Raw genomic sequence first — 26,825 nt, forward strand, 5'->3', positions numbered from 1 at the left:
TCTCTCTCACTCTCTCTCTCAGTCAGTCAGGAGGAGTCTGTATGGGACGCTGTCACTCTGGAGTTGTCTGCACACTGGAGAGCTGTGTTTCTACTGACCTCTGCACATTGGAATACTGAGCCTCTTTTTTTTCCTGTCTCACTCTCTTCGTTCTCATCCGGGGGAAGGAATTCTGGCAGAGCAATCGAAAGGAACTTTTTTCATTCTTCCTCCTTTTCACACACACACACACTACATTTGTTTTTCTTTGGTGTGTAGCCTGCAGTGGTGGGCGCAGACGTTTGTAGTGTTTGTGTGGATGAGTGGATTCTAAAAAAGAGACATGCTGCAAAATGGCATGGTTGGTGCCAACAGCACTACAGCCACCACTGAGATACCAGACCTCAATGAGGTAGGAAACACAAGCCCCTCGCATTTTTGTACTCTTTTTCTTTTTAACTTTGTTAACTTGTGGATGTTCAACTATGACTGATTGTCAGTGAGCTTGTCTGTTTTGTTCAGTCTCTGTCCTCTGTGTCTCTGGCTCTTTGGTATCTGTCACTCACGCTCTGGACTGTGCCCTAATGGCTCGTCCATATCCAGGCTAATAGTGCGCTGTTGACGTGTGCTGGGCTGCGTTGTGTTGTTCAGAGAGGGGCCTGTAATAAGAGCCACCGTCCTGGGAGGCAGGGCCCTGTCATGTTTATTTTATCAGGGCCTGGCGCTCAGCCGCTGTTGCTGCGGTCAGCTGCCATTCAGAGACATCCTTACAGCTAATCAACTGACACCCTCTCAGATGGCGCTAACTGGCGGAGGGGGCATCAAACCACAGAGGAACCACATTTTTAACTGTAGTAACAATTGATTTCAATTGAATAGATGGCTATATACGAAGATGTTTATCATTAAAGCATTTGTAATGAGACATTGGTATTTTAAAACAGTGCTTGAGTTCTGTCAGTCAGAACCAAATCAGAACAGGTTTTTTGTGCTGTTTGTTTGTCTTTGTCTTTCATGCATGAAGCGCTTCATATGAGATAAGAGTTATCTTTGGCAGGGTTTTTGTTTTAGTTTCTGGGAAATTGCTGTCCATGTGATCTTGAGATAACAATCATGAGATTTTGAGCCCAATGAAACTAAAATTGTGACTAATCATTGTTTGTTTGTCTGTCCATTTTTTTGCATCCTGCTGTGTGTTCATCTGTGATGACGATCACCAGAGGAGAATCAGGCGACTCAGATTAACCCTCCGGCCTGATGACAGTCCGAAAACTCAGAATGAATCTGTCAACTCTGTGAGTATCAATTTAGCATCTTTCAGTAAACTTCTTGTAGCCACAGATTGGCGCTGACCATGTCTTTATGTCACAATAATACACTTCCTCCTTTTACTGTCGCCAGTATGTTTGTCTAGTGCCACAAATGGCATAGTGAGCTTATAACAGGATAAGCACAACAAGATAACACATGACAGATTTTTTTAGAATAGATTTGATCCAGGGTTTTTAAGAAAGCACTGATGGCACTCCAGGGGTTAGTTGGCCACATAAAATATAATCTTCAGTGTGTATAATATTCTTTAAAATTGTAAAATAATGTATGGAAAAAAATGATAATAATTCTGTCCCATAATTAATTTCTAAATGTTAAAATCAAACAAAATCAGCAATTTTTTCAGGTTGCCCAAGCTAATGCGCATACGCACTCAAAAGGAACAGGATCACGACACCAACCTCATTTATCGCCGTTTTATACATTATCATCCTCTGGAAAACACTTCGTCAGATCGTGCTGCTCTTCTGAAGTAATCCACAACTTGGTCTTAATGGCAAATCTCCCCCAGAAATGACAGCGACTCTTTGTTTACTAGTTTGTGGGCGTATGAGTAGTTGCTACTGTCATATGATGTGCGTTTGACAGGACGGACTGTAACTCACGTTTATTTCATACAGATTACAAAACTAGAGAACATTTGTTTTCAAGTGTAGTGGGTTCATTTAAAAGTACAGATTTCAAGCTTTTTGTGGATATATTTCTTATGTCTGTGAAGCAAGTATTCGCAAGATTTCAGTGCGTTTGTTGACCACAAAATCTGTGGTAAAAGCACATGTCTGGTCTGAGCTTCTTCCCCGGAGAAACGTCTGCATCGTCCAATGATTGGCTTCTGTACTACTAAGCGGGGCTTCATTCGCCATATTGACCATTACACTTTTCTCCATTCAAAACTATACGAGTGACATGTCTTGTGTATTCTATAGTCTTTGGTATTACTGTGATATTGTTGTCATTTATATATTAATCAGTACAAAACGTTATGCTACACATGGTCTCATACACATACAGTATAAGAAAAGATGTTTGCCGAAAGGGAGCAACAATAAAAGAACATAATTATTGGGTGAAGGGTTTACCTTTAGGCTTAACTTTTGAGGGTGTGGCAAGAATTTCAGCACAGGTAAATCTTTAGCATTGTTTTGTCTGTCAGTGTCGGGTCATTGTTTAAATATATCAGAGACTGTGTCAGTTTTCTTTTGTGCGTCACAAATCCTTACAGCCTTGTCAGTTGCATCATAATCATCTTCATATGCATGCAAAAGTATGCATACTCCCACAATTAGCTACCAAAATGCCACCTTACATTCTAAGCCAATATATTTAAAAACAAGTTAGACTTCATGTAAATAAATGTCCTTGAGCTGCCCCCAAAGATCAGAGTCACATGAAAGAAAGCTCATGAAATTGAGTCACCTATTTACTAAGGGAGGTGAAGTTAATTTTCTAGCTTGTTTACAGATACAGGTTAGTCTGTGTGACAGATTAATTTGACTGTAGTTGCTGCAAGCCTTCCACAGACAGCGGTGTACTGGGAAAGAAGTCAAGAGAGGTGTGTCTGCAAGTGCATGACAGAGTTTTTATCTGTACCTCGGCCTGGAACTTGCACCCTGTAGCTCTTAGTCCTTGAAGTTCAACTGATACCCGCCCTGTTTGGTCTCTGATAGGAACTGCTTTGGGGACATCAGGCACTTTAATAGCCTTTCATAGAAATCCAGGAGTTCAGCCAATGCAAAACTGTTGACGGCCTTATCAGTGTCTGTCTCGTGGGAAGGGACAGCTGTGGTCATTGTGTAGTGTGCAGTGTCAATATACAAAACCCAGGCCTGTCTAACGTCCTGCCAGAATTTGTCGATTTGAAATGCTTGCACGGGGTTCTAGTTGGTCAAACAAATATGCTGCAAAGAGTTAGAGAGCTTCTTATTTTTGATCTGACCTCCATGTGCTTCAGACCTTTTCCATGCAAAACTTAACAGAAATGATCAAACAGAAGCAGAATTCATTGTCAACATATTGTCAACATTATTGTTATTAATAATTATTTTGTTATGCATAACAAAACTATGTGTATATCAATCTTGGTAGTTTCCAAATGAGGTAAGGTTTTGCATTAGCTTTGAATAAAGAGGCCTTTAAATTTAATCCCATGCAACATTATAGTGTCACAGTCACCAGCTGGAGTGCCCACAAGCCATACTAGAGGGTACTCCATTTTACATTTACATTTAGCAGATGCTTTTATAAAAGCAACTTACAAATGAACACAATAAAAGCTCTTCAGCTCACCGGAGAGCAGCTATATATAACTGATATGACAGGTTTAAGTTAGTTTAGCACTTAATAAGCAGGAAAAACAGTTCAGCTATAGTTAATGCTATTATTAGTCAGTTAAGTGTTGGCGAAACAGATGTGTCTTCAGACATTTCTTAAAGATGGTCAGAGACTCAGTTCGCATAGAGTCATTCCACCAGGATGAGACGTTAAATATGAAGTCCCTGCAATCGATTTAGTGCCCAGTTTGGACTTTCTGCAGCAGAGTAGAGGATTCAGGTATAGCGGTTCAAGGACAGTGTTGTTTTATAGGCAAATGACAACATCTTGAATTTCATGCAAACAATGATTGTCAACTACTCTAGACTGATGAATAAGGGAGGGATATGCGCTCTTTTCGGTTTATTGAAGAGACCAGTCTCGCTGTCACATTCTGGATCAGCTGCAGAGACTTGCTGGTGATGTTTGGGAGTGCATTGAAGCAGTCCAGCCTGGACTGAACAAGAGCCACTCCACACATCACCTTCACCACTCACCTGAACTTCAGTTCCCATAACCCTTTGCACCTCCACATCTGATACACTCTACCAGGATTAATTTATTGTACCTGTTCACAGTTATCTATTTAAGCACTACACATTCTCAGACAGTTTGCTCAGTCTTGTTTCAGTTTATGGACAATTGTAAGCGTGTTCATTGTTTCAGTGTTTTCCTAGTCTTGATCTGCCTCATTTATTTAGGCTTGGACTGTTTTTGGATTTACAATTGTTTGCTGCCTGCCTGCTTTTCAAATGGCTCCTTTTCTTTACCTCTGATACTGATGTTTTCTAGTTTTTGACCAGTGCCTGCACTAAGAACTTTTTACTTCAAATGAGCTGAATCAACAGCTGGAACAACTTAACTGTTTTTTGTTCACCCCGCTTAAATTAGTAATAACAATTAGGTTAATTTCATTTATTTGTTGTGGGACACCATGAAAGAACTGTGTGGAACCTGGCATTTTTTACAGTGTGTTTGATGAACCTCTAAATATACAGCATTTAGATTCCTACGACTTTCTACAAGCTTCCTGTCTGTGACAATTAGTGACTTAACTATACAAAAGCTAAACTAGGTCAAAGGATGAATAAATGAGAAGAGGGAAAAGGGATATAACAACAAGAAAATGTTTCATTTAGCCAAGATATTCTATTACTGCCATAGCAAAGACCCAAAGCAAGAATCCATTGCAAATTTAAGATGGGTGTGTGTGGTAATTTTACCCTCCTTTTGATACTAGTATACCTGTGGCCTGGACTGGCAGAGTTACACCTGTTGGAGTACAGGAAATTCAGTTCAATCCAGAAACAGCAATGCTTACAATCAGCTAAATGAAAAAGAATTGTGACATAACTAAAAATTATTGCCAACACCACCCATTGCATGCAAATAGATACACTATATACTGTAAAAACATGTGCTTTACTTGTTTACACCCTCCAGCACATATTTTATACAACAACAAATAAGCTCAGTGAATAGTGTGCATTTCAGCCAATGAGATAATATGTCAAAACTATGTGGAGCAGAGAATGCAGGTAATTTTATTACAGGATGTCAAAAAGATGATGAAAGTTTTAATACAGCTTAACCTTATCTAGGTCACTGTATTGTTTGTCACTTAACACAAGTATTAACTGTATGTGAATTTTTTAAATGTTCTTGGTAATTAATTGATAGACATTACAAAGTGAAACTGAAGAAAGAAGGATTAGCCCTCCTGTGAAAGTTTTATTCTTTTTCAAATATTTCATACTGTAATAGTTTAACAGAGATTTTTGTTAACACATTTTAAACATTAGTTTTAAACAAACTAATTTTAATTAGTTTTAATAACTAATTTCTTGGGCGACGCGGTGGTGCAGTGGGTAGCACATTGCCTCACAGCAAGAAGGTCCCTGGTTCGAGCCTCGGCTGGGTCAGTTGGCATTTCTGTGTGGAGTTTGCATGTTGTCCCCGTGTTGGTGTGGGTTTCCTCCGGGTGCTCCGGTTTCCCCCACCAGTCCAAAGACATGCGGTACAGGTGAATTTGTAAGCTATATTGACCGTAGTGTATGTGTGTGATTGAGTGTGTATGGGTATTTCCCAGTGATGGGTTGCAACTGGAAGAGCGCTGTGTAAAATATGTGCTGGATAAGTTGGTGGTTCATTCCGCTGCTGTTCATTCTGGCGACCCCAGATTCATAATAAAAGGACTAAGCCGGAAAGAAAATGAATGAATGAACTAATTTCTTATAAACTATATTAAAGTTATTTTGCAAGATACTAGTATTGAGCTTTAAGAGCATATTTAAAAGGCTTACTTACTTACTTACTTACTTACTTACTTCCAGGGCTGTTTATATCAAAGTTTATATTTAGCCACACCATATTCGTGTTTCGTAACATCAAATTTTTATGAGGTGGGTCATTAGCCCAACACTCAACCCCCAACCTGGAGGACCAGGACAAACACACATACACTACGCACAATTTAGCCTGCCCAGTTAATCTATAGCACATGTCTTTGGGCTTGTGGGGTAAACCGGAGCACCTAGAGGATTTCTTGCTGTGAGGCGACAGCTCTACCTGATGTGCCACCAGGCCGCCCCAATTTAAAAGGCTTAACAAAGTTAATTAGGTTAACAAAGCAAGTTAAGTTAAGTCATTGGACAACAGTAGCCAATGGAAAATAAATATTTATTAAGACTGCTAATAAAAATGACCATTGCAGGGTTTTGTTTTATAATATAAAATATAAAAGGAAATACTGTAAAAGTCGTTGCTGTGTTAAACATCACTTGGGAAATATTTCCTAAAAGAATAACATGTTCACACAAGCTTTATAGGCTATATAGGGTTGATCATTTTTCTTTTTTATATATAGAATTTGAACTTCTGATTGGTCAATACCATGCAAAACACATGCAAAATGCATGATGCAGTAGCAGTTATAGTGTCACGCTTTTATTCACCTGCGTATATCAGTACACTGTAAGCACAGAATAGCGTTCCCACATTAACACCACAGTGATATTTTTAGCATAAATATGGAGCTCACTGAAATTGCTTAAATATTTAATGTAAATAGATAATTAACTTTAAAAAATAAAAATTCCAGACTCAAGACTTTTGTTCATTCTCTAAACACAGAGAGCAGAGACTATCGATATATTGATTTTATTTTTAAAGTAGCCTTTTAATAGACTCAGTAAGGCACTCTAGGCTGCATTGTATTATCTGTTAGATTTATTACTTTAGGCTACATTAAATCCCCAAATTCAATCTAAAACATTTCTACACATCAGTTATCACAACATATGATACCAACTACTTTCTCTATAAAGAGATTGGAAATTTCAAAATGAAAATGTACTTAATATTTACACTCCATCATGTGATTCAAAACCCTTATGTGTTTAAACACAAAAGAAGATATTCTGAAAAAAGCTGAATAAAAATACTAGTGGTTACAGGCTTCCAGATTTCCTCAAAATATCTTCTCTTGTGTTCAGCAGAAGACAAAAAATTCAAACTGGTTTGGAACAAGTAAAGGGGGGTCGACAAATGATGACAGAATACTCATTTTTGGGTGAACGATTGCTTTAAATTTAGTCTTCTGCACTTCAGGGTCCAAAGTCCAGTGCAGAGTGCCAAGAATAACACTGGAATCATTGTTACATCTTATTTACACATCATTTCTCCCCTTCAGTCAGAACATAATTCCTGTTTTATTTATTTTTGTTCACTCTATGGCTGAGAATCAAGAATGAGAATCAAGTCTCTGTCAGTGAGTAGGATGCTGAAAAGCAGTTCTTTGTTTTGGAGTGGAGCTCTGAGGAGGTTTGACCATGACTTCAGTGATATTACAGTTTTGAGAAACTATGTCCTCATAAGAGAAAGGGAAATACCACACCCTGAGAGTCTGCTCACAGCTGGACTTCATCACCGTTCTTTCACCTCACTACAATGTGAAAATAGCACTCATGTTAGAGATGGCATATTTGCTTTGTAGAATGTCTGGTCCCACTTTATATTAAAGGGATAGTTCACAAAAATTTTAATTACCTCATAATTTATTCTCCATCCTGTAGTTTTAAACATTTATGAGTTTCTTGGGTTTCTGGTGAACTCTAAAGAAGATATTCTGAAGTAGGATATTTGCTGGTATTTATAATACGACAAAAAAATACAATGTAAGTCGATAAGCACCAGCTACCAGCATTTTTTGTGTTCAACAGAAGAAAGCAACTTAAATAGATTTTGAACAAGTGAAAAGTGAGTAAGTGATGGCAGAATTTTCATATTTTGGGTGAACTACCTCTTTGTGGCATTAATTACTATGTACTCACATTTAAATTAATAATTTGGTACATTGTACTTCATGTGATGAATTTCTGTAATTACATTATTACACAATTAAACCATCCATTAGGCCCTATCCTACCCATAACTTTACCCATACCACCAAACCTGTCGCTAAACATATCCATATCCAACTTCAATAGCACCATAAGTTTCATGCAATACAATATGAACACAATAAGTACAATATACTTTTGATGTAAGTATCTAGTAAATGTCTGTTAAATATAAAGTGGGGCAGACTTTTTCATAAACAGACCAACTGAGCCATTTTGGAAGTAAGAATTAAAGTAATGCAGTAAAAATCATTTGGAAAGTGCATAATCTCTATAGGACCTTATCCACAACAATTTATTTAATTCACCTTTATTTGTACAGCGCTTTTACAATGTAGATTGTGTCAAAGCAGTTTCACATAGAAGATTATAGTTAATTGAAACAGTGTAGTTCAGTTTTCAGAGTTGAAGTTCAGTTCAGTTTTGCTCCGTTCAGTGTGGTTTAATATTCACTACTGAGAGTCCAAACACTGAAGAGCTAATCCATCGATGCGCAGCTCTACAGCTGTTGAACACAGCAATGACTTTTTAAAATATCAACTCAAACATCTGTATGTCTGAAACATTTTGTAAATATGTCATGTGTTACATCACAGGGGGAGAAAGTGGTCAATGGCACCTGGAAGAAGAAAAATGGGCTCATGCAGAGAGAAAGACCTCCTGGGAGAGAATCACCTCAACCAGAAGACAAGGTATGACAGCTTTTGAAAAAACCCATGTGGATATTAGCCATACTTGGGTGAAAATTAGTCAACTGATATGTCTGCGTTCTGATTGTAATTCTGGGGTCAGTTACCCTTTTGTCTTTTAAACTGCTATTTTTATTACTCGGGGACATAAATTGGTCAAAATGTATTCTAAATAAATGACGTTAAACTGGTCATCAAAGCGTTCTGCACTATTTTTATTATGGTTTCCACAAAAATGTTAAGCAGCACAATTGTTTTAAATATTAATCAACATTAAAGGGATAATTCAGTTAAACAATTACATTTACTCACTGTTTACTCACTCTCAAATGGTTCCAAACCTTTGAGTTTCTTTCTTCTGTTAAGCACAAAAGAAGATATTTTGAGAAAAGCTGAAAACCTGTAACCATTGACTTGTGTAGTAGGAAAAATAAATACTATGGATTTTAATGTTTACAAGTTTCCAGCTTTCTTCGATATATGAAGAGTTCAGATGCAAAAACCTCTAAGTGCTGAAATTTTCATCAAAAATTAAAAAAAATTCTCAACGTCCTTTGTTTATGTTGAGATATTTCATTTTAAAGACCAGGAAAAAGGACTTATTCTTTACCATAAAAGTGATGTTACTGAACATACACACAGGAGCCTGATAAAAATGCTCATTTTAGAGGAAACTTTCAGACAGCATTTAGAGGTTTTTGCATCTAAACTCTTCGTATATTCTTTTGTGAAAGTCAAACAGGTTTGGAAGAAGTAAAATGTGAGTAAATGATTACTTTTTTTAAAATCTTTAAAGAATCTCTCTTCAGCATTTTCAAAAATCACCAAGACTGATATTTTGAGATTTATTAATATATTGGAATACTACTATATGTTTTTTATCTAATTAATGCAAACTTTGTGAGCATAATCTAATACTCACTCACTATTTTTCGGCTTAGTCCCTGATTAACCACAGCGGAATGGACAACCAATTACTCTGGCATATGTTTTACGAAGCGAATGCCCTTCCAGCCGCAACCCGGCACTGGAAAACATAATCTAATAATATTAGTCAAACTTATTTTGTTTTCATTGTATTTATGATATATAAATGCAGTCTTTGTGACCACACAAAATTATTATTTCAAAGACTTTCTCCAATCTTACCAACCACAAATTTTTAAAATGCCAAAAGCTGTGCTTGAAACTGCTCAGTTTGCTATAGTGCACTACACACATTATGTTGAATAAAAAGAAACTTAATTCCCGAGACTTATTCATTACTTTAATCCCATATTCCACTCTGATTTCAAGAGGAAATACAACATACACTTGTTGAAGCGCCATTTCCCAAAATCCAATGCTGGCAATAGTGTAAAAGAAAAAGAAAACTTATCAGATGGCAACACAATCACATTTCATGCCAGATGATCCTCAAAGGTCAACTTAGTGCTTTAAATTGATTTATTTTATATAAATAGAATTAAAGTAATTGCCATTCATTAATCTTCCCCTGTGTTTGTTTGTAATGGTTTGCTCCACTCATCATTGGGCTATTTTAAGTTATTGCTTTTGGCAAGAATTTGAAATAAAGAAGGATGAGCGGCAAGGTGACTCAGTGGAATCCCGGCTGTTTGCATGTTCTGCCCGTGTTTGTGTGGGCTTCCCCCACAGTGCAGACATGCGTTAGGTGAATTGGATGAACTGAATTGGTTATAATGTAAGAGTACGTGTGTGAATGTGAGAGTGTATGGGTGTTTCCCAGTACTGCGTTGCGGCTGGAACGGGATCTGCTGTGTAAAACATATGTGGGGAATAGTTGGTGGTTCATTCCGCTGTGGCAAACCCTGATAAATAAGGGACTAAGCCAAAGGAAAATGAATGAATGAAGGATTCTTGACAAAAGCAATAACTTAAAACAGCCCAAGATTTTTACTTTTCTAGCGTCAAAAATGTAATGAAACCTGAGTCAATTCCTTTGTTTTTCTCAAAAAATGTAATGAACATATTAAATGATCAGTGGCACACAATTCATAAGGCCAAATAGGATAAATTACAGATGGGTTTTTTCTGTGACAGAGTGCTCTCTGGTATGCCACTTACATCAGCATCTAAATTTGCTCACTCATTTTCATTCACGCTTTGCTGATAACATGCATTCAGCTGCTCTGCATTATTTAGGGATTAGTGAATGAGTGAACGAGTGAGTGGTTTCAGGCACAGCTACAGAGTTTTTCCACAGTATCCATTATATAACCCTGCGCTTTTAAACACAATAGTCTACATATATTTTTGAAGGCCCGTATGCCATCAGGTAATATTATCTGATTGTTTTATCTGTGGTGGCTAAGGAGTGTAAAACACAGGTGCTAGGTTCCCAAAAATATTTGAGTTCAGTGTGTGTTATTGTTTGCAGAACAAGCATCAGCTGAAGTATATCTGCACAATATTGCTCCAGGGCTTTATTTGCACAGTAAAATAGTTGTTCACTCAATAAATATAATACAAAAGAGCTTTCTCAAGGTTTTCAAATGATGAAGTATGACTGTTTTCACTAAATCAGTAGCAGAATCAGAATCAGAGCCCATTGATCTCCAGCACCATGCCCTTGAGCTAGAACTTCTCACTTGCAGTTGCCCCAGGCATGTTTTAAAATGACAGCATTTCACCTCACCTTCCTCTTGGCACTGGAATGAAAGACATAATTCCTCTCTACTTTCACTGAATAATGTTAACACCTGTTTCAGCATTCCAAGTTTTAAATTCTTTTTCATATTTCCAGTGAAACTGTAGTTTTAAGAAATAGGCTAATTTTACAAGTCCCCTGTAGTTAAACAGTTGAGTTTTACCATTATTGAATCCATTTACCCGATCTCCAAGTCTAGCAAGATCACTTTTAACCAACCCAGGCTCATTTTGAAAATGTACCTCTATATACATATCTGGAGAGCGCCAAATATGTCCCAGGAGCTACATTTTTATTGCGAATCCACCAGAGGCCACTGTGTACGCTTTTTTAGATCTCAAATTTCTCTCGCGAGTGCCATTTACGCCTGCGGTTCTCATGTAAATTCACCAGAAGCTGCTGTGTATGCTTTTTCAGATCTCAAATTTCTCTCACGAGTGCCATTCGTGCCTGCTGTTCTCGTGGAAATTGACCAGAGGCCGCTGTTGACTGACTGACTGATGGACTGACAGATCGACTGACCCACCCTTCCTTCACTAAACCCAACCAATAGTGTTTTCACTGTTCCCCGTTTATAACATGTCTCTGTAGTAACACGGATAATCATATCAACAAGACAGGACATGCGCAAAACAACTGGAATTAAAAGATTTGTTCAGCTCACTGTGATCATCATCAGATCAAGACTGAGTTTTACAAGTTTAAAACGTTTATAAATCAGTGCATGTTTGTAATGAATTACAGCGATTTTACCGTCTTTATCACCACAGCCACATGTCAGCGCAATTATTAAAGAAGACGCTTCAATCCTGGTTTGTGGTTAATTTTGTACATTAACATAACGGATATTCATACAGCAGTGGATATTAACGTGTGTCCTGTCACATTTGCAGTGCAAAAACAGTGCAAAGTTAAATGCACACACTGTGTGTGTGTGTGTGTGTGTGTGTGTGTGTGTGTGTGTGTGTGCGTGTGTGTGTGTGTGTGTGTGTGTGTGTGTGTGTGTGTGTGTGTGCGCGTGAACTTTGTAATGACATTATGTGTGACTTATCATTGCAGAAATGCTTGAATTAACTCCACAACAAATACATAAAAAAATCATTGGGAAAGTTCTTAGCGTAGTATTTCTCACAAATGTGACGTGAGATCTGCTTCCTTTACATCTGTCATTGTGCTGTTTATCTGACGCAGCAAGGTGGAGATTGAGGCACACTATGACAGGCACATGGGAACAGTGGGCGGGGAGAACTAGCATTAAAGGCACAGGCCACAAAAACAGCTACATTGTTTTCAGAGCTGAAAATTCCAATATTCTGAAAGGTCTAATAAATAATCTGATGGGTGTTTTGAGCTGAAACTTTACAGACACATTCTGGACACTACTTCTCTTAAATCTTAAAAAAGGAGTAAAATACATGCCCGCTAAGCTAAGCTAAAAGTGCTTCTGCCAGACCCAGAGATTGACTGGATGCATTAAAAAATGGTAAAACTAGGCTGATTAACTCTAAGTTAACTGAGCCTATTTCCAAAAACGTGGAGTGTTCCTTTAAAACTACTTTTCTTTACCCTTTCGGACTGTCATGCAGAAATTTGACACCATGAGGACTATTCTGACTCTCTGCATCCCGACCTCTCATTGTGAACACTCAGCAGCAAGGCTTAAAATACCAGACCCACACCTCACTCTTATGTATCAGTCAGGATGCTCCAATAAGCAGACACACACTTAGATACACAGCAGTGACATTGGTCTTCAGGCTCCTAAACACAACAGTGACACTGTCTCCGTTTTAAAGACATCCACTAGCTGAAATGTGAGCCTTGCTGTCCTGTTCCCCCAGCACCCTGTGACCAATGGCATTGGCAGGGAACAGACCGCTCAGCATGGGCCCAGAGTGTATGGTGTGGTGCAGAGCTCGGGCACCAACCAACAACAGGAAGTGATGGCACGAGAGTGGTCTGTCAATCAGCTGAGAGACGAGATGAGGTACATCCGAGAGGTAAGCTTAAGAAATTGTCTATTGGTGCCTATAACTGTAAGACTGTGCATTCGTGAAGAGAAACCACTATCCAGCATTTTGTAAATGTATATATCTTTCTTAGAAGCTTCCTTCTTTTCTCAAAGGTACGTGACTCTTTGGAGAAAGTCAGAGAGCGGATGTATGGCCAGTTTGGGGGGATGCAGCAATCAATGCAAAAATTAACTCAAGAATTAAAGGTAAGCAAAACACAGCATGACAAGTGGCTATGAAAAGAAAGAATAAGATAAATAAACAATTGCTGTATTCATACTGTTGGAGGTTATTCTGCAAGAAAGACCAGCTGAGTGTACATTATCCTCATTAATAAATACATATGTTGTTACGATGAAGTAGTATTAATTTTTAAAGGTCTAGCAGTAGTAGTAGAAAAAATATAATTGAAAAAAAAAAAAAAAAAAAAAAATATATATATATATATACAAAAAAATGGTCCGAAAGGCTTTAGCTTTAACTACTTTACTAGCAAGAAGTCTCATCCTTTTAAAGTGGAAACATGTCTCTCCACCCTCTTTTGATGCATGGATAAAAGAAGTGTTTACTTGCATTAAATATACTTTATCATTTACTAGTTCTTTAAAGACCTTTGACAAGTTGTAGCACCCCTTTTTAGATTATCTGCTAGCTAACTTTCTTGATTCTTAAGCTGAGCAATAATATATAAATACATGTTTATTATTCATTTTCATTTTTTATTATTATTATTTATTTTTTATTCTTTCTTTCTTTTTACTTATTATGGTTATTTCGTTTTTTAAATGAAAGTTATAAGCTGTTGAGGGCGAGAAGTGTTTATATGGGGTAGTGTTAACAATAGGATAATTATAAAATGAACATTGTAATTGATAGTCGATGTAGAAAACCTAATAAAAGAAATTTGAAATGAACAATTGACCTACCAATAAGACAAACAATAATACAGTAGAATTAATGCTAAAGTCCCCTATTTTTTACTTTGGTCAGTAAAGTCTGATATACATGATTGTTTATTTTTATTGCCCTCTTTGTCCTCTGGAAAAGTCAATGCTTATCAGTTACATACCCCTGCAGAATAGGATCAATTTTGGTAATACCTTAGTTTAACCCTTGTGCATCCACAAAAAGGTTCCTGGATGATATAATAATTAAAAACATCATAAATAAAATATTTTAGGATGTTTTTGTTACGGTACATCAGTACTTTTTTTTGAATACCTCAAAATAAATGGTGTTGTTCATCACTGACATATCCAAGACTGTAATTAACAAAGTAAATATTATTTGCTTCGCATGCAGTATATGGAAAATATTTTTCATAAAAATAGTATGATGAGAACTGATGCTGGTGAAAAAAATCTTTCACTGAATTAAATTTTTTTACATGTGCCCAAATGCAGTTGACATTAAGACAATCTGAATAAATAAATAAATATATAAAAAACGCCTAAAACTAATAGTTATTTCCTGCCTGTTATTAAGATGTTGGCTGTTTATTAGTACTTATGAAGCACATATTCTGCATCATTTTCTCACATTACTTATCCATACTTCATAATCTACCTTAATAACTCTTAATAAGCAGCAAATTAGGATTTATTGAGTCATAAGTCATTGTTAATGGTTAATTATTAGCAAGAATTACACCTTAAAATAAAGGGTGAACAAAATTGTAATTATTTTAACAATATAACAGGGATCACTAAAATGGCATATTTCGTTAAGTATTTCTGTCCTGAATAAGTTAATTCACATAACATACTGTATGTTTACATATAGTTCAAAAGATACAAGATAGAAATTATAAACATTCCCACAAAGTCAAAGTTTATATGCCACATATCAAGATGAGGTAAAAAAGGTGAGCATCAAGATCCACCCCCAGCTTTTAATGCACTGAAAAAGAAGTATTGTCTTCTTACGCATTAGTTTTCACCTTTTCTGATAAGGTCCTTGTTTTTCCTGACTAGCTCACAAGAGTCCACTGTTCTTCTGAGAAATTCTTTAGGTTCTTTACATTTTTTTGTTGTCTAGCATCTGTTTTAGTTTTCTGGCACTGTTCTGCATATTTGAAAGCTTTCCAACAGAAACAGTAGGATTTTGAGATTCATCTTGAGGTTCAGACAAAGGACAATTAAGAGACTCATGCACAACTAGTAACACTTGTTTTTCAGTGCTTTTTTAGTGCAACTTTTGTACAAGATCTTAATGTGCACATTTTTAGATGGAGAAATATATATGAAAATTAACTGCCCAGAAGCTATATAAAATACATTAAAACCAACTAAATATATTTTTCCGTAGTTGCCCAGTTTAAAAGTTGGTTGTCATTTGTTATGCACCTGCTAACTAGTGTTGGGGAAAGTTACTTTTGAAATTAATGCATTACAATACTTAGTTACTCCTCAAAGTAACTAGTTGCGTTACTTGGTTACTTTTTACGGTAAGTAATGCATTACGTTGCTTTTGAGTTACTTTTGCGTTACTATTGCATTTTATTACATGGCTGAGGCTTGATCTCTTTCAGAACTTGCAGGTTTTTTCTCCTTTTTTTAAATAGAGGAGCTCTGCAATTAACAAAGCACTGTATAACCTTCATTTAAAAATTCATTATTTTTTTCATAAAAAATGAATGTAAGATAATGTTATCTGAGAACTTCCTGACCCCAGAGCTCTACATGTCGTATATACAGATTGTGCTACTTTTGTATTTTTGTCTTATTAAATAGTAAAATCACTGTCCATTCGGATAATCATCTTTCCCTTTTCTTCCATGTGTTCAAAATAATGAGAATATTTCCATCACAGAAATGCAAGGCTCTGCCATAATCAGGGTATTTTCCGTCCATTCCATATCCGTTTTAGCTAAGAAATTAAGAAATGACCGTTTGTTACAAAAAAAAAAAACGAAAAAAAAAAAAGATTTTGGCTCGATTTTCGTTTTTTTTTTTCATTTAGGGTAAGAAAAAAGATAAATGACTTTAATGATGATGATGATGATAAAAATAATAGGCTTATAGTAATAATAATAATAATTATTATTATTTACTAAGTGTTTTTTATTGTTTATTTTTTAATAGTTGTTTTTGTTTGTTTTTATTTGAATTCCCCCTATTTTAAATATATATGTATATATGTATATGTGTGTCAAAATTATTAGCTTATTAGCCCCCCTAAATTATTAGCCGCCCTGTTTATTTTTTTTCCCCAATTTCTGTTTAATGGAGAGAAGATTTTTTCAACACATTTTTAAACATATTAGAAATTAGTTATTAAAACTATTAACTGATTTGTTTTATCTTTGCCATGATGACAGTAAATAATATTTAACTAGATATTTTTCAAGACAATGAAAAAAAATTTAAAACTGCTTTTATTCTAGCCGAAATAAAACAAATAAGACTTTCTCCAGAAGAAAAAGTATTATCAGACATACTGTGAAAATTTCCTTGCTCTGTTAAATATTATTTGGGAAATATTTAAAAAAGAAAAAAAATCTATTCTATCTAATATATATATATATATATATATATATATATATATATATATATATATATATATATATATATATATATATATATATATATATATATATATATATATATATATATATATATATATATATATATATAAATATAAATGGGACTATTATTTTGAGGGTGATGTCACAAGCTCAGATTTGGTTGACCAACCAGAGGAAAAAGGGCGTTTCAGCACCACCTACATGTGTATAATGAATTTTAAAGTCATTTATCTGTTTTCTTACCCTAAACCAAAAAAATGAAATTTGAGTCAAAATCACGTTTTTTCGTTTTTGGTGAGCAAAAGAAAAACAAAAATCTTCCATTTTCTTAGTTTTCCTTTTTTTTTTTTTTTTTTTTTTTTTAAACAGATATGAAATGGACGGAAGATACAGAAATGAAGATGGCCAATCAGGGTCTGTTCCTGCATTTTATCATTGAGTGCGGGATTCAACATGACTACGTTCATTTTAATGCAGCAAGTTTTTTAAAAGCAAATTAACTAAACTAAAAAGTAACTTGCGTTACATTTTTTGTTTTAGTGGTTCAGTCTGTGATCACACAGCCGTGTAGTGTATGATTCCCAGGTTTTCCTCTATGAACAATTATAAACTCTTTAAAAAGTGTTTTAAAGCCTGTTTTGTGTAGTGTATTCCAGCCTTAAAATGATGGCAGTTGTAGGTGACAGAACAAATCTGCAGGTGATTCAGGAGACGAAAAAAATTCAAATTCAGTTGACTGGATGTCACGACTGGCCAATTAGTATTGCAGAGAGCTGTGTAATAATACCCAAGAATATGATCTACTACAAAGCCTTCCCCTTAATAAAAACACTGAGTTCTCAACGTGACTGTATTTCTTACTGTGTTTTTCCCAGGCAGCCAACTCTCATAAGCGTTATCTAGAGTCAGAGGTGAAGACGAGAAGGGCAGCTATGGAAAGCTTTGACCAGATGAACAACTCCCTTATATCAGCAAACATTGATCTACAGGTACACGATCAATACGGTCACTGCCACCAGATAAAGGCACCTTCTGTCCAGAGAGAGCTCTTGATGTTTGTCTGTTGTCGTCAACCACTTTAGACTGTTCAACAGAGAAAAGGATGTTCAGTACTAATGAATGCATGCTGTGGGAATAGCTTTGTGTTCATCCTTATGCTATAATGCTCTTGTGCTGCTTTTGTTGATCATGGCTGTTTCAGAAAACGTTGCTGGAAAGCTGTAATAACCGTGTGGGCAACAGGGATGAGATGAAAACTCTGCGCAGCTCAATGGAAAAAACAGAGGAGAAACTGAAGGAAACGGAGAGACAGTTAGCAGCAGCACAGGCTGAAAACCGCACACTCAAACACCAGGTGCTCAATCATGCAAGCTTAATGATATTCATTCAATGATATTATTATCAGTCCCGTCAGATGAACACCCTACTACCATGTTATTTGGCTTTTTGGGACATCACTTCACAAAGCATCACTACACAAAAACATTACATATGAGATTGTTAAGATGTAAGACCTACTGGCAAGCTTCACAATTTAGGCAAAACTTTACAATAAGGTCTTATAATTAAGATTATTTAATACATGAGCTAATATTAATAAGAGCTGTAATAAATGTATTGCTTATTGTTAATATTTTATAACATTAGTAAAAATGTTCAGCTAAGTTCCATATATTAAATTGTTAGCTAACTTCTATTAAGTAATTAACATTTAAAAATGCATCATATTGCATTTAAAAATCAGATATTTTTTTTTTTTATGTTTTACACTATTAAAATTTTTACTATTACAAACTATTACAATATAAATTTTTACATATAGTTATTTTGTTGTTGTTTTTTTAACAAAAAAGGAAAAAATAAAAGGGAAAAAATAAATAGATAAAGTTAATAATAGTAATTTAGTAATAAATGTGTACAGAAAATGTACTTACGACCAACAGAAATCACTCATTCAACAATCACAAGCAAATGTTCAGATATGTTGTCAGTGTTGAAATAAAATGTGTACAGTTAAACAGTATAAGATAATAATAGTTCAAAACAAATAAATTAAATTATTAAGAAAGAAATTAAAAGGAAAAGGAAGGAGAGTGCATCTATTAAATGGGAGGCAAGATGTTAAGAGACTTAAAGTAAATGATAAAACCTTGCTACCTTTTAAAGAAGCTATTGTATTTTTAGTGTTGAATTTAATGTTAGCTAATATTAGTATTGGAAGTATTTTTTCATACTAATTGATGTTAATGTTTAAAAAATAGAAACTTAATGTAAAGTGGAATTATTAATGACAAATGATCAAAGCAGCGAACAGTTCTTGTTGTTTCAAACATTTTTAAAAAGGGGTTATCTTGTTCTTATAGTTTTTTCAAAAAAAAAATTCTAATATAACTGCAACAGATTTTTCGATACAAGAATTTGACATATTACAGCACTATGGTGCTGTATGTGATTGTAAAACCTAAATGCATGCAGTGGAGTTCAAAATTCTGTGACTTTTATGTAAAGGTTATTTATTACACATTTTTTGTGACAAATCTGAATAATAATTTGAGTAAAATTATGAAAAAAGGAGAAAAGTACAGTTTTCTGAATGCCCATGTTTGTACCTCTTGATGATCGTGTTCTTCAGCATGATGATCCAAGAAGTATCATACTTACTTGGAAACATGGATAGATCAATAGAACAGAAAATGCTTAATGTTTTAATTATTTATTTATTTTTAATAAAACTGTACACTTACAGCTGTAATTAAATGATTATTAAACCCGTCATGGGATGAACACCCAATAACGTGTTATTTTGCTTTTTTTTAAAGATAAAAATAATAGATCAGGGTTATTAAGATGTAAGACCGATTGTACTAGCAAGCTTTACAATTAAGGAAAAACTAATATTTGTTTTATTACTAATATTACATTATTAAAAGCAGACATTGTATTTTTAATATTGAATTTAATGTTGGCCAATTTTAGTATTAGAAGTATTTTTCATACAAACTGGAAACTTGTTGTGAAGTGAAATTATTAATATGACATGTGCAGTGTTTGTACCTTCTGATGATCATGATCTTCAGAATGATCCAATATGGATTATGCTTCAATAGAAACCAGGACGGTTCATACATGTTAATATTGTTGCTTTTTGAAAACTAAATAGCGTTTTGTGTGTAGGTGGAGACTTCTCAGGAGGCGAACACACAAGCACTGAAGGAGCTGAGTGCAAAGCTGCAGAGGGAATATGAGGAACAGCTGCAGGAACAGCAGAGGAAGTACAGAGAGGAGATCGAGGCTCTGCAGGTACACATATAACCAAACTTCACATGCTCTCACAATCTTCAGACAGAAACAACAGTGTATGCTCAGTTGACACTTTCATTAGCAGTAGCACCAATATAGTAGTTTATGTGACTTAAAGTTTGTCACTGTACAGATACATTGTACAAAAAAAATAAATAAATACTTTTGTATTACTATTCGCAAGCAGAGTTGGTAGATTCAGTCCTGTTTTAGATTAGATTGCCACCTAGTGGTAATAGTGAGTATTTCATAGCAGAAAATATCTTTTAATTACCAGAGTTCATATTTTGTGATTCGAAGGTGTTTTCTGCTTGTTTAGGCTGTGAATTGCATTATGGCAGTTTTATTTCTGCTCTGTCAACTTTTGATGTTAAAAATTTAACTGCATTTGTAACAGAGTGACTTTTATTTATTTTTTATTTATATTTTATATAAATAATTTTTTTTATTTATATTTTATTTATATTAGTTTGAGACAAGATATTTTTAAGAAATAATATATGGAGAATTAAGTTTGTAAAATAACAGAAAATAAACTCGCAGCTTATTTCTAGGTTTTTGTACCATAAATTGAACTTTTCAACACCAAAAGCTTTTGGAGAAAATATCAAGGTTGCATAATGCAATTTTAAAAGCATAAATAAGTGAGGAAAAAAACATGAATGACAAAATACAGAAAACAGTCAGTTTACAGATATTTTTTTACAGTGTGGGAACTGACTGGTCAATGGGAACAGGCACAAGAATGACTAGTTTTGAGTGTAAACCTGTTTGTCCTGTCTACAGGCACAGCTTGACGACTATATAAAAAGGCTTGAGGAGGCCGAGAAAAATGCTCAGATTGCTGAGGCAAAGATTGCTGAAAGAGACCAAAGAATTACAGAAGTGGAGAGGCTGCTGAACTGTATGGCTCAGGTAAATATTATCAGATAGTTCAGCCTTATGCTTTTTACACCTGAAGGAAACATTTTATACATTATTTTATCTTTATAACAGGAGAAGGGTGACCTGATAAAAAGGCTTTGTGATTGTGAGCAACGCTTGCGTGGTTTGGACGAAACTGACTATGCAGACAAAGCTGCGGCCAAACAGTAAGTAACATCTAATTTATCTTCTGAAAATATTTTCACCTGAAAATATGGATTGTCTTATTCAGGATGGTTTAAGTAGACAGTCTATATATCTTTATATAATTAATGTTTTGATTAATAACGTATCACAACATCTTTTTTTTTTCATTTGATAAAGAAGCAATGCTTTTCACAAATCCTCAGTAGCTGATTTGTTAGGATTGAACAATATTTGGCCGAGGTTCAACTATTTGAACTTGAATTTGAGGTAGAAATATTGAAAACAAATCCCTTTTAAAGTCGTTTAAATTAAGTACTTAGCAAGACGTGTTACCAGTCAAACATTAGATTGTGTATATTTACTTACGGAGGGAGTCACATTGACTCAATGGGTAGCACGATCGACTGGTCGAAGGTCGCTGGTTCAAAGCCTCAGCTGGGTCAGTTGTCATTTCTGTGGGAAGTTTGCATGTTCTCCCTGTGTTGGCGTGGGTTTCCTCCTGGTGCTCCGGTTTCCCCCACAGTCCAAACACATGCGTCATAGGTGAATTGGGTAAGCTAAATTGTCCGTAGTGTATGAGTGTGTATGGATGTTTCCCAGTGATGGGTTGCAGCTGGAATGGCATCCGCTGTGTGAAGCATATGCTGGATAAGTTGGCGGTTCATTCTGCTGTGGCGACCTCTGATTAATAAAGGGACTAAGCCAAAAAGAAAATTAATGAATGAATGAATATTTACATTCGGGAATTTACATAATATTTTTATAGAACATGATATTTACTTAATATCTTAATTATTTATGGCATAAAACTCCATAAATATTGACCCATACAAAATATTTTTAGCCATTGGCAAAAAATACTGTAATAGTACTGGTTTTGTGATCCAAGGTTCAAGATCCAAAGAGATTTGTTAGCAAATTCATTCATACTACATTAGCCAATGATAATATATACAGTACAAAATTTTAATTAATGATAGTAAATGTTGAATCTAACGGTAAATATTGTTTAACTAAAGTTAACGAATAAAGTTTGTACAGTGTTACCTGAATATTTTAATATCTTTCAAAAATACTGTCCTTATGTTGTCAGTTTCGAGATTCAGTGTGAAAATTTGGTTTTGTTTTAGCTGCAGTTAATAACAATTACTTAAAGAATCTGTGCAATTATTGTTATACATTCTTCATTTCCAATAATTCTGATGGTATTATGGATTTAGAGCTTTATTGCATGCTATATCGCTCATAAGCAGCATGTTTCATCCCAGGTCCGAGCAACTGAAAGGAGAAGCAGCAGAATTGAGAGAAAGAATAAAGCACCTCAACGACATGGTGTTCTCTCAGCAGAGGAAGGTCAAGGCCATGATAGAAGAGGTGCTGATCTACAGAAGCTGTTTGAGCTGTAAAAGTGCCCCTATTGTGCTTTTTAAATGTTACCTTTTATGCAGTGTGTAATGTAGCTGTTTGTAAATATGAAGGGTTTGTGTAAAAGATTTAAAGACGTACAACAACTAAATGTATTTTAAAGAAACAACTAATTCACCAGGCGACGTGGTGGCGCAGTGGGTAGCCTCACAGCAAGAAGGTTGCTGGTTCGAGCCTCGGCTGGGTCAGTTGGCATTTCTGTGTGGAGTTTGCATGTTCCCCTCGTGTTCGCGTGGGTTTCCTCCGTGGGCTCCGGTTTCCCCCACAAGTCCAAACACATGTCGTATAGGTGAATTGGGTGTGTTAAAATTGATCGTAGTGTATGTGTGTGAATGAGTGTGTATGGATGTTTCCCAGTGATGGGTTGCGGCTGGAAGGGCATCTGCTGCGTAAAAACATATGCTGGTTAAGTTGGTGGTTCATTACGCTGTGGCGACCCCAGTTTAATAAAGGGACCAAGCCGAAAAGAAAATGAATGAATGAATGAATGAACTAATTCACCAGCAGCAGTTTTCACTTCCATAATTGATCTAAGTAGATTCTGAACAATCATACAATTTTATATTTGGATTTCACATATATAAAATCTCTGTGAGTGTACACAGCCATTTTTGCAATATTTTGAAATGTTGCATATACACTCACCGGCCACTTTATTAGGTACACCTGTCCAACTGCTCATTACAGCAAATTTCTAATCAGCCAATCACATGACAGCAACTCAATGCAATTAGACATGCAAACATGTACAAGATGATCTGCTGCAGTTTAAACCGAGCATCAGAATGGGTTAGAAAGGTGATTTAAGTGACTTTGAACGTGGCATGGTTGTTGGTGCCAGACGGGCTGGTCTGAGTATTTAAGAAACTGCTGATCCACTGGGTTTTTCATGCACAACCATCTCTAGGGTTTTTAAGAAGAATGGCCAGACTGGTTCCAGCTGATAGAAAGGCAACAGTAACTCAAATAACCATCATTACAACCGAGGTCTGCAGAAGAGCATCTCTGAACACACAACACATCCAACCTTGAGGTGCATGGGCTACAGCAGCAGAAGATCACATCGGGTGCCACTCCTGTCAGCTAAGAACAGGAAACTGAGGCTACAATTCACACAGGCTCACCAAAACTGGACAACAGAAGATTGGAGAAACATTGCCTGGTCTGATGAGTCTCGATTTCTGCTGTGACATTCTGATGGTAGAGTCAGATTTTGGTGTCAACATGAAAGCATGGATCCATCCTGCCTTGTATCAACAGTTCAGGCTGCTGGTGGTGTAATGGTGTGGGGGTTATTTTCTTGGCACACTGTGGGCCTATTAGAACCAACTGAGCATTGTGTCAATGCCACAACCTATTGGTATTGTTGCTGATCATGTCCATCCCTTTATGACCACAGTGTACGCATCCTCTGATGGCTACTTCCAACAGGATAATGCGCCATGTCATAAAGCGTGAATCATCTCAGACTGGTTTCTTGAACATGACAATGAGTTCACTGTACTCAAATGGCCTCCACAGTCACCAGCTCTCAATCCAACAGGGCACCTTTGGTTTGTGGTGCAACAGGAGATTCACATCATGGATGTGCAGCCGACAAATCTGCAGCAACTGCGTGATGCTATCATGTCAATATGGACCAAAATCTCTGAGGATTATTTCCAGTTCATTGTTAAATCTATGTCAAGGCAGTTCTGAAGGCAAAATGGTGTCCAACACTGGACTAGTAAGGTGTACCTAATAAAGTGTATGTTCAAAACATGTGCTCAATAGAAACATGTGGTTGGTTACTATTATCTGCAATCAACAATGAAAAACCTGCTAAACTCTTGAATGCTCGACATTGAAGTTTGAGTCCAGCTAGTTCTTCCAGTGTTTCCTTATCAGAATTGACATGGTTCAATTGACATTATCATCACTGTGCTGGTTTAGAGAGAACAAATTGCCAAACATAAAATATGAGAATACTTGATAAATAAAATTATATAAAATGTATGAGTAACATTATAGGGGCACTTATATTTTTCATTCATGATACGTTTGTAATTTATTGGTTTAATTTTAAAACAACAACAATTCTGCAGGTTGAAACATTGAGAGCCAAAGTTGCACAGAAGGATATGTTCATCACTGAGCTGCTGGACAGGATTGCTATTGTAGAGTGTGAGGTAAGTCCAACATTCTCCATGTAGGAGGACGTGATTTTTTTCCCTTTTGTTTTGATTTTCTTTTTTGCAAGCTTCTAGCCTTACACCAATCCAGAAAGGCACAGATTGGTTGGAATAAGCATACTCAATGCACTTATTCGACAACCCATTGCTATTCTGTCAGCTGGACTTTGGTTGTCATTCAAATTTCTCATACATCTATATCTAAATCGGTCCTTGTCCAGTGTCCTCTTTATATATCTGTGATATGAATTCTCTTTCTAGTTTCCCTGTTCTGACGCTGTCCTTTGCTTTGCTTCCTTTCCTAGAATAATGAGTTAGAAGACAAGTTGAAGTATTTTATGTCTATACAGAAAGCATCTGAGATTAAAGTGTCCACCAGGGACATTGGAGTTGGCTGTGACCTGCCTGTTAGGTAATGAGCACAAGATCACCTTGCCATTGAAATTTAAAACCTCTTTCGAGGCCCTTTCTTTACACGCATTCATTTTCTGTGTTCGCAGATCTGAAGAACCGCCATATGTTGCTCCATTCCAACCCAACCATGTCTCATCAGCTCCAAGATCCTCTAGCAGACTGAGCAATAGTTTACTTAAATACACTCCCGGTCAGTACAGCACGATGCTGCGGTCCACTGTAGTACATACACAAGAAACTATGACCAATACCACACAAACTACACCTCCATCTTCACTTCACGGTCAGTCCAGGCATGAAGGCAGTGAATCTGAATCTCCAGCGGCCTCAGAAGTGTCTTCTTGCATCAGCCCCAGAGCGAGAACCAGCCCATCGCAGGTCTACACTCCTTTCATGAGGCTGATGGAGATGAGTGCTAAGATGAACATTGAATGAATGAATGTCTACTAAAAAGGCAGTGGCAGAAGCTAATGGAACATGAAGTATTTGTGTTTTGTTACTGTTGGTGTAACACTACAGCATATGTAAATAACCTACTGATCTGTGAATAACTTATTTTAGTAGAATATACTGATGCACTCTATTTTGCTTTGTTTACAAAAAAAAAACTAGTGATTTTATGTGACAGCCCTCTATATTTTACTGTTATCTATTTATATTTACGTTTTCTGAGCCCATTTTTGCCTAGATTGTTTCCTAAAGTGTATTACCCAGATATTATTTTGTTATATAATAATATTCAGTGGGCTCTTTATATGAGGTTTAATTTTTAGCAAAAGGATTGATGGTATGAACTGCGATCAAAGCTCTAGTTTGTTTTTTCAGTTAAGCACTTTTCCTGCTAGAGCAGCTGATGTGCAGCCTCCAGCTTATTTACCTTTTTATTGTTGTTTTTTTATCATTTGATGACACATTCATAATGCTATTCTATAAAACATCGGTTATGGATCCATATTGTTCTGGACCACAGTACATTACCAAGACATGAAAACTGCAGAGAGGAAAAAGGGCTCTGTTCACAGCGTTGATGTGTTAATGCACTTCCTGAAGACTCACTTCAGTTGCCAAATTCATGATTTATGATGACTGCAGATGAAGGTTTATAAAGTACATTTGAGTCTTTACTGGTAATAAAAAACACTAAAATATATTTGGTATTAAATGTTTTTCACCCACAGAGCACTATATTTAGACATAACTGGGTATATTGTTCAATAAATAAAATGTCCAAACCTACTTTTAAGTCTATTTTCTTTACTTACTTTTTTAAACGTTTACTGAGGCAACTGGGGTGTGACGCAGTGGGTAGCACACACAGCAAGACGGTTGCTGATTCGAGCCCCGTCTGGGTCAATTGCCATTTCTGTGTGGAATTTGCATGTTCTCCCCGTGTTGGCAAGAGTTTGCTCTGGGTGCTTTGGTTTCCCCCACAGTCCAGACATGTGCTATAGGTGAATTGAATAAACTAAATTGGCCGTTGTGTGTGTGTGTGCGTGTGTGTGTGTGTGTGTGTGTGTGTGTGTGTGTG

General features: G+C 36.0%; 1 protein-coding gene across 2 annotated transcripts; it reads left to right on the top strand.

Annotated features, from left to right (window-relative positions):
- On the top strand, window positions 1–26,533 carry myzap (myocardial zonula adherens protein). 2 transcript variants are annotated; one of them, XM_056462097.1, is made up of 14 exons: window positions 1–391; window positions 1,200–1,274; window positions 8,618–8,713; window positions 13,220–13,378; window positions 13,504–13,596; window positions 17,792–17,905; window positions 18,118–18,270; window positions 20,091–20,216; window positions 21,003–21,131; window positions 21,213–21,307; window positions 22,556–22,661; window positions 24,797–24,880; window positions 25,234–25,295; window positions 25,384–26,533. In XM_056462097.1, the coding sequence occupies exons 1-14, from the start codon at window positions 323–325 to the stop codon at window positions 25,730–25,732; spliced, it is 1,710 nt and encodes a 569-aa protein (XP_056318072.1). In that variant the 5' UTR covers window positions 1–322; the 3' UTR covers window positions 25,733–26,533. The 2 variants fall into 2 exon arrangements, with proteins under 2 accessions (XP_056318072.1, XP_056318071.1); XM_056462096.1 differs by having other exon boundaries at window positions 2–391; window positions 25,189–25,295.
- The last annotated feature ends 292 nt before the right edge of the window (window positions 26,534–26,825 follow it).

The sequence above is a fragment of the Danio aesculapii genome, chromosome 7 (genome assembly GCF_903798145.1).
Source record: "Danio aesculapii chromosome 7, fDanAes4.1, whole genome shotgun sequence".
Classification (NCBI taxonomy): Eukaryota; Metazoa; Chordata; class Actinopteri; order Cypriniformes; family Danionidae; genus Danio; species Danio aesculapii.

What these genes read in the sequence shown, in the direction of transcription:
- myzap (XM_056462096.1), top strand. Translation starts at nt 323, where the DNA reads ATGCTGCAAAATGGCATGGTTGGTGCCAACAGCACTACAGCCACCACT. An exon ending in TCAAGGCCATGATAGAAGAG is followed by an intron (nt 22,662 to 24,796) that starts GTGCTGATCTAC and finishes ACAATTCTGCAG; the next exon opens with GTTGAAACATTGAGAGCCAA. An exon ending in TTGCTATTGTAGAGTGTGAG is followed by an intron (nt 24,881 to 25,188) that starts GTAAGTCCAACA and finishes TTCCTTTCCTAG; the next exon opens with AATAATGAGTTAGAAGACAA.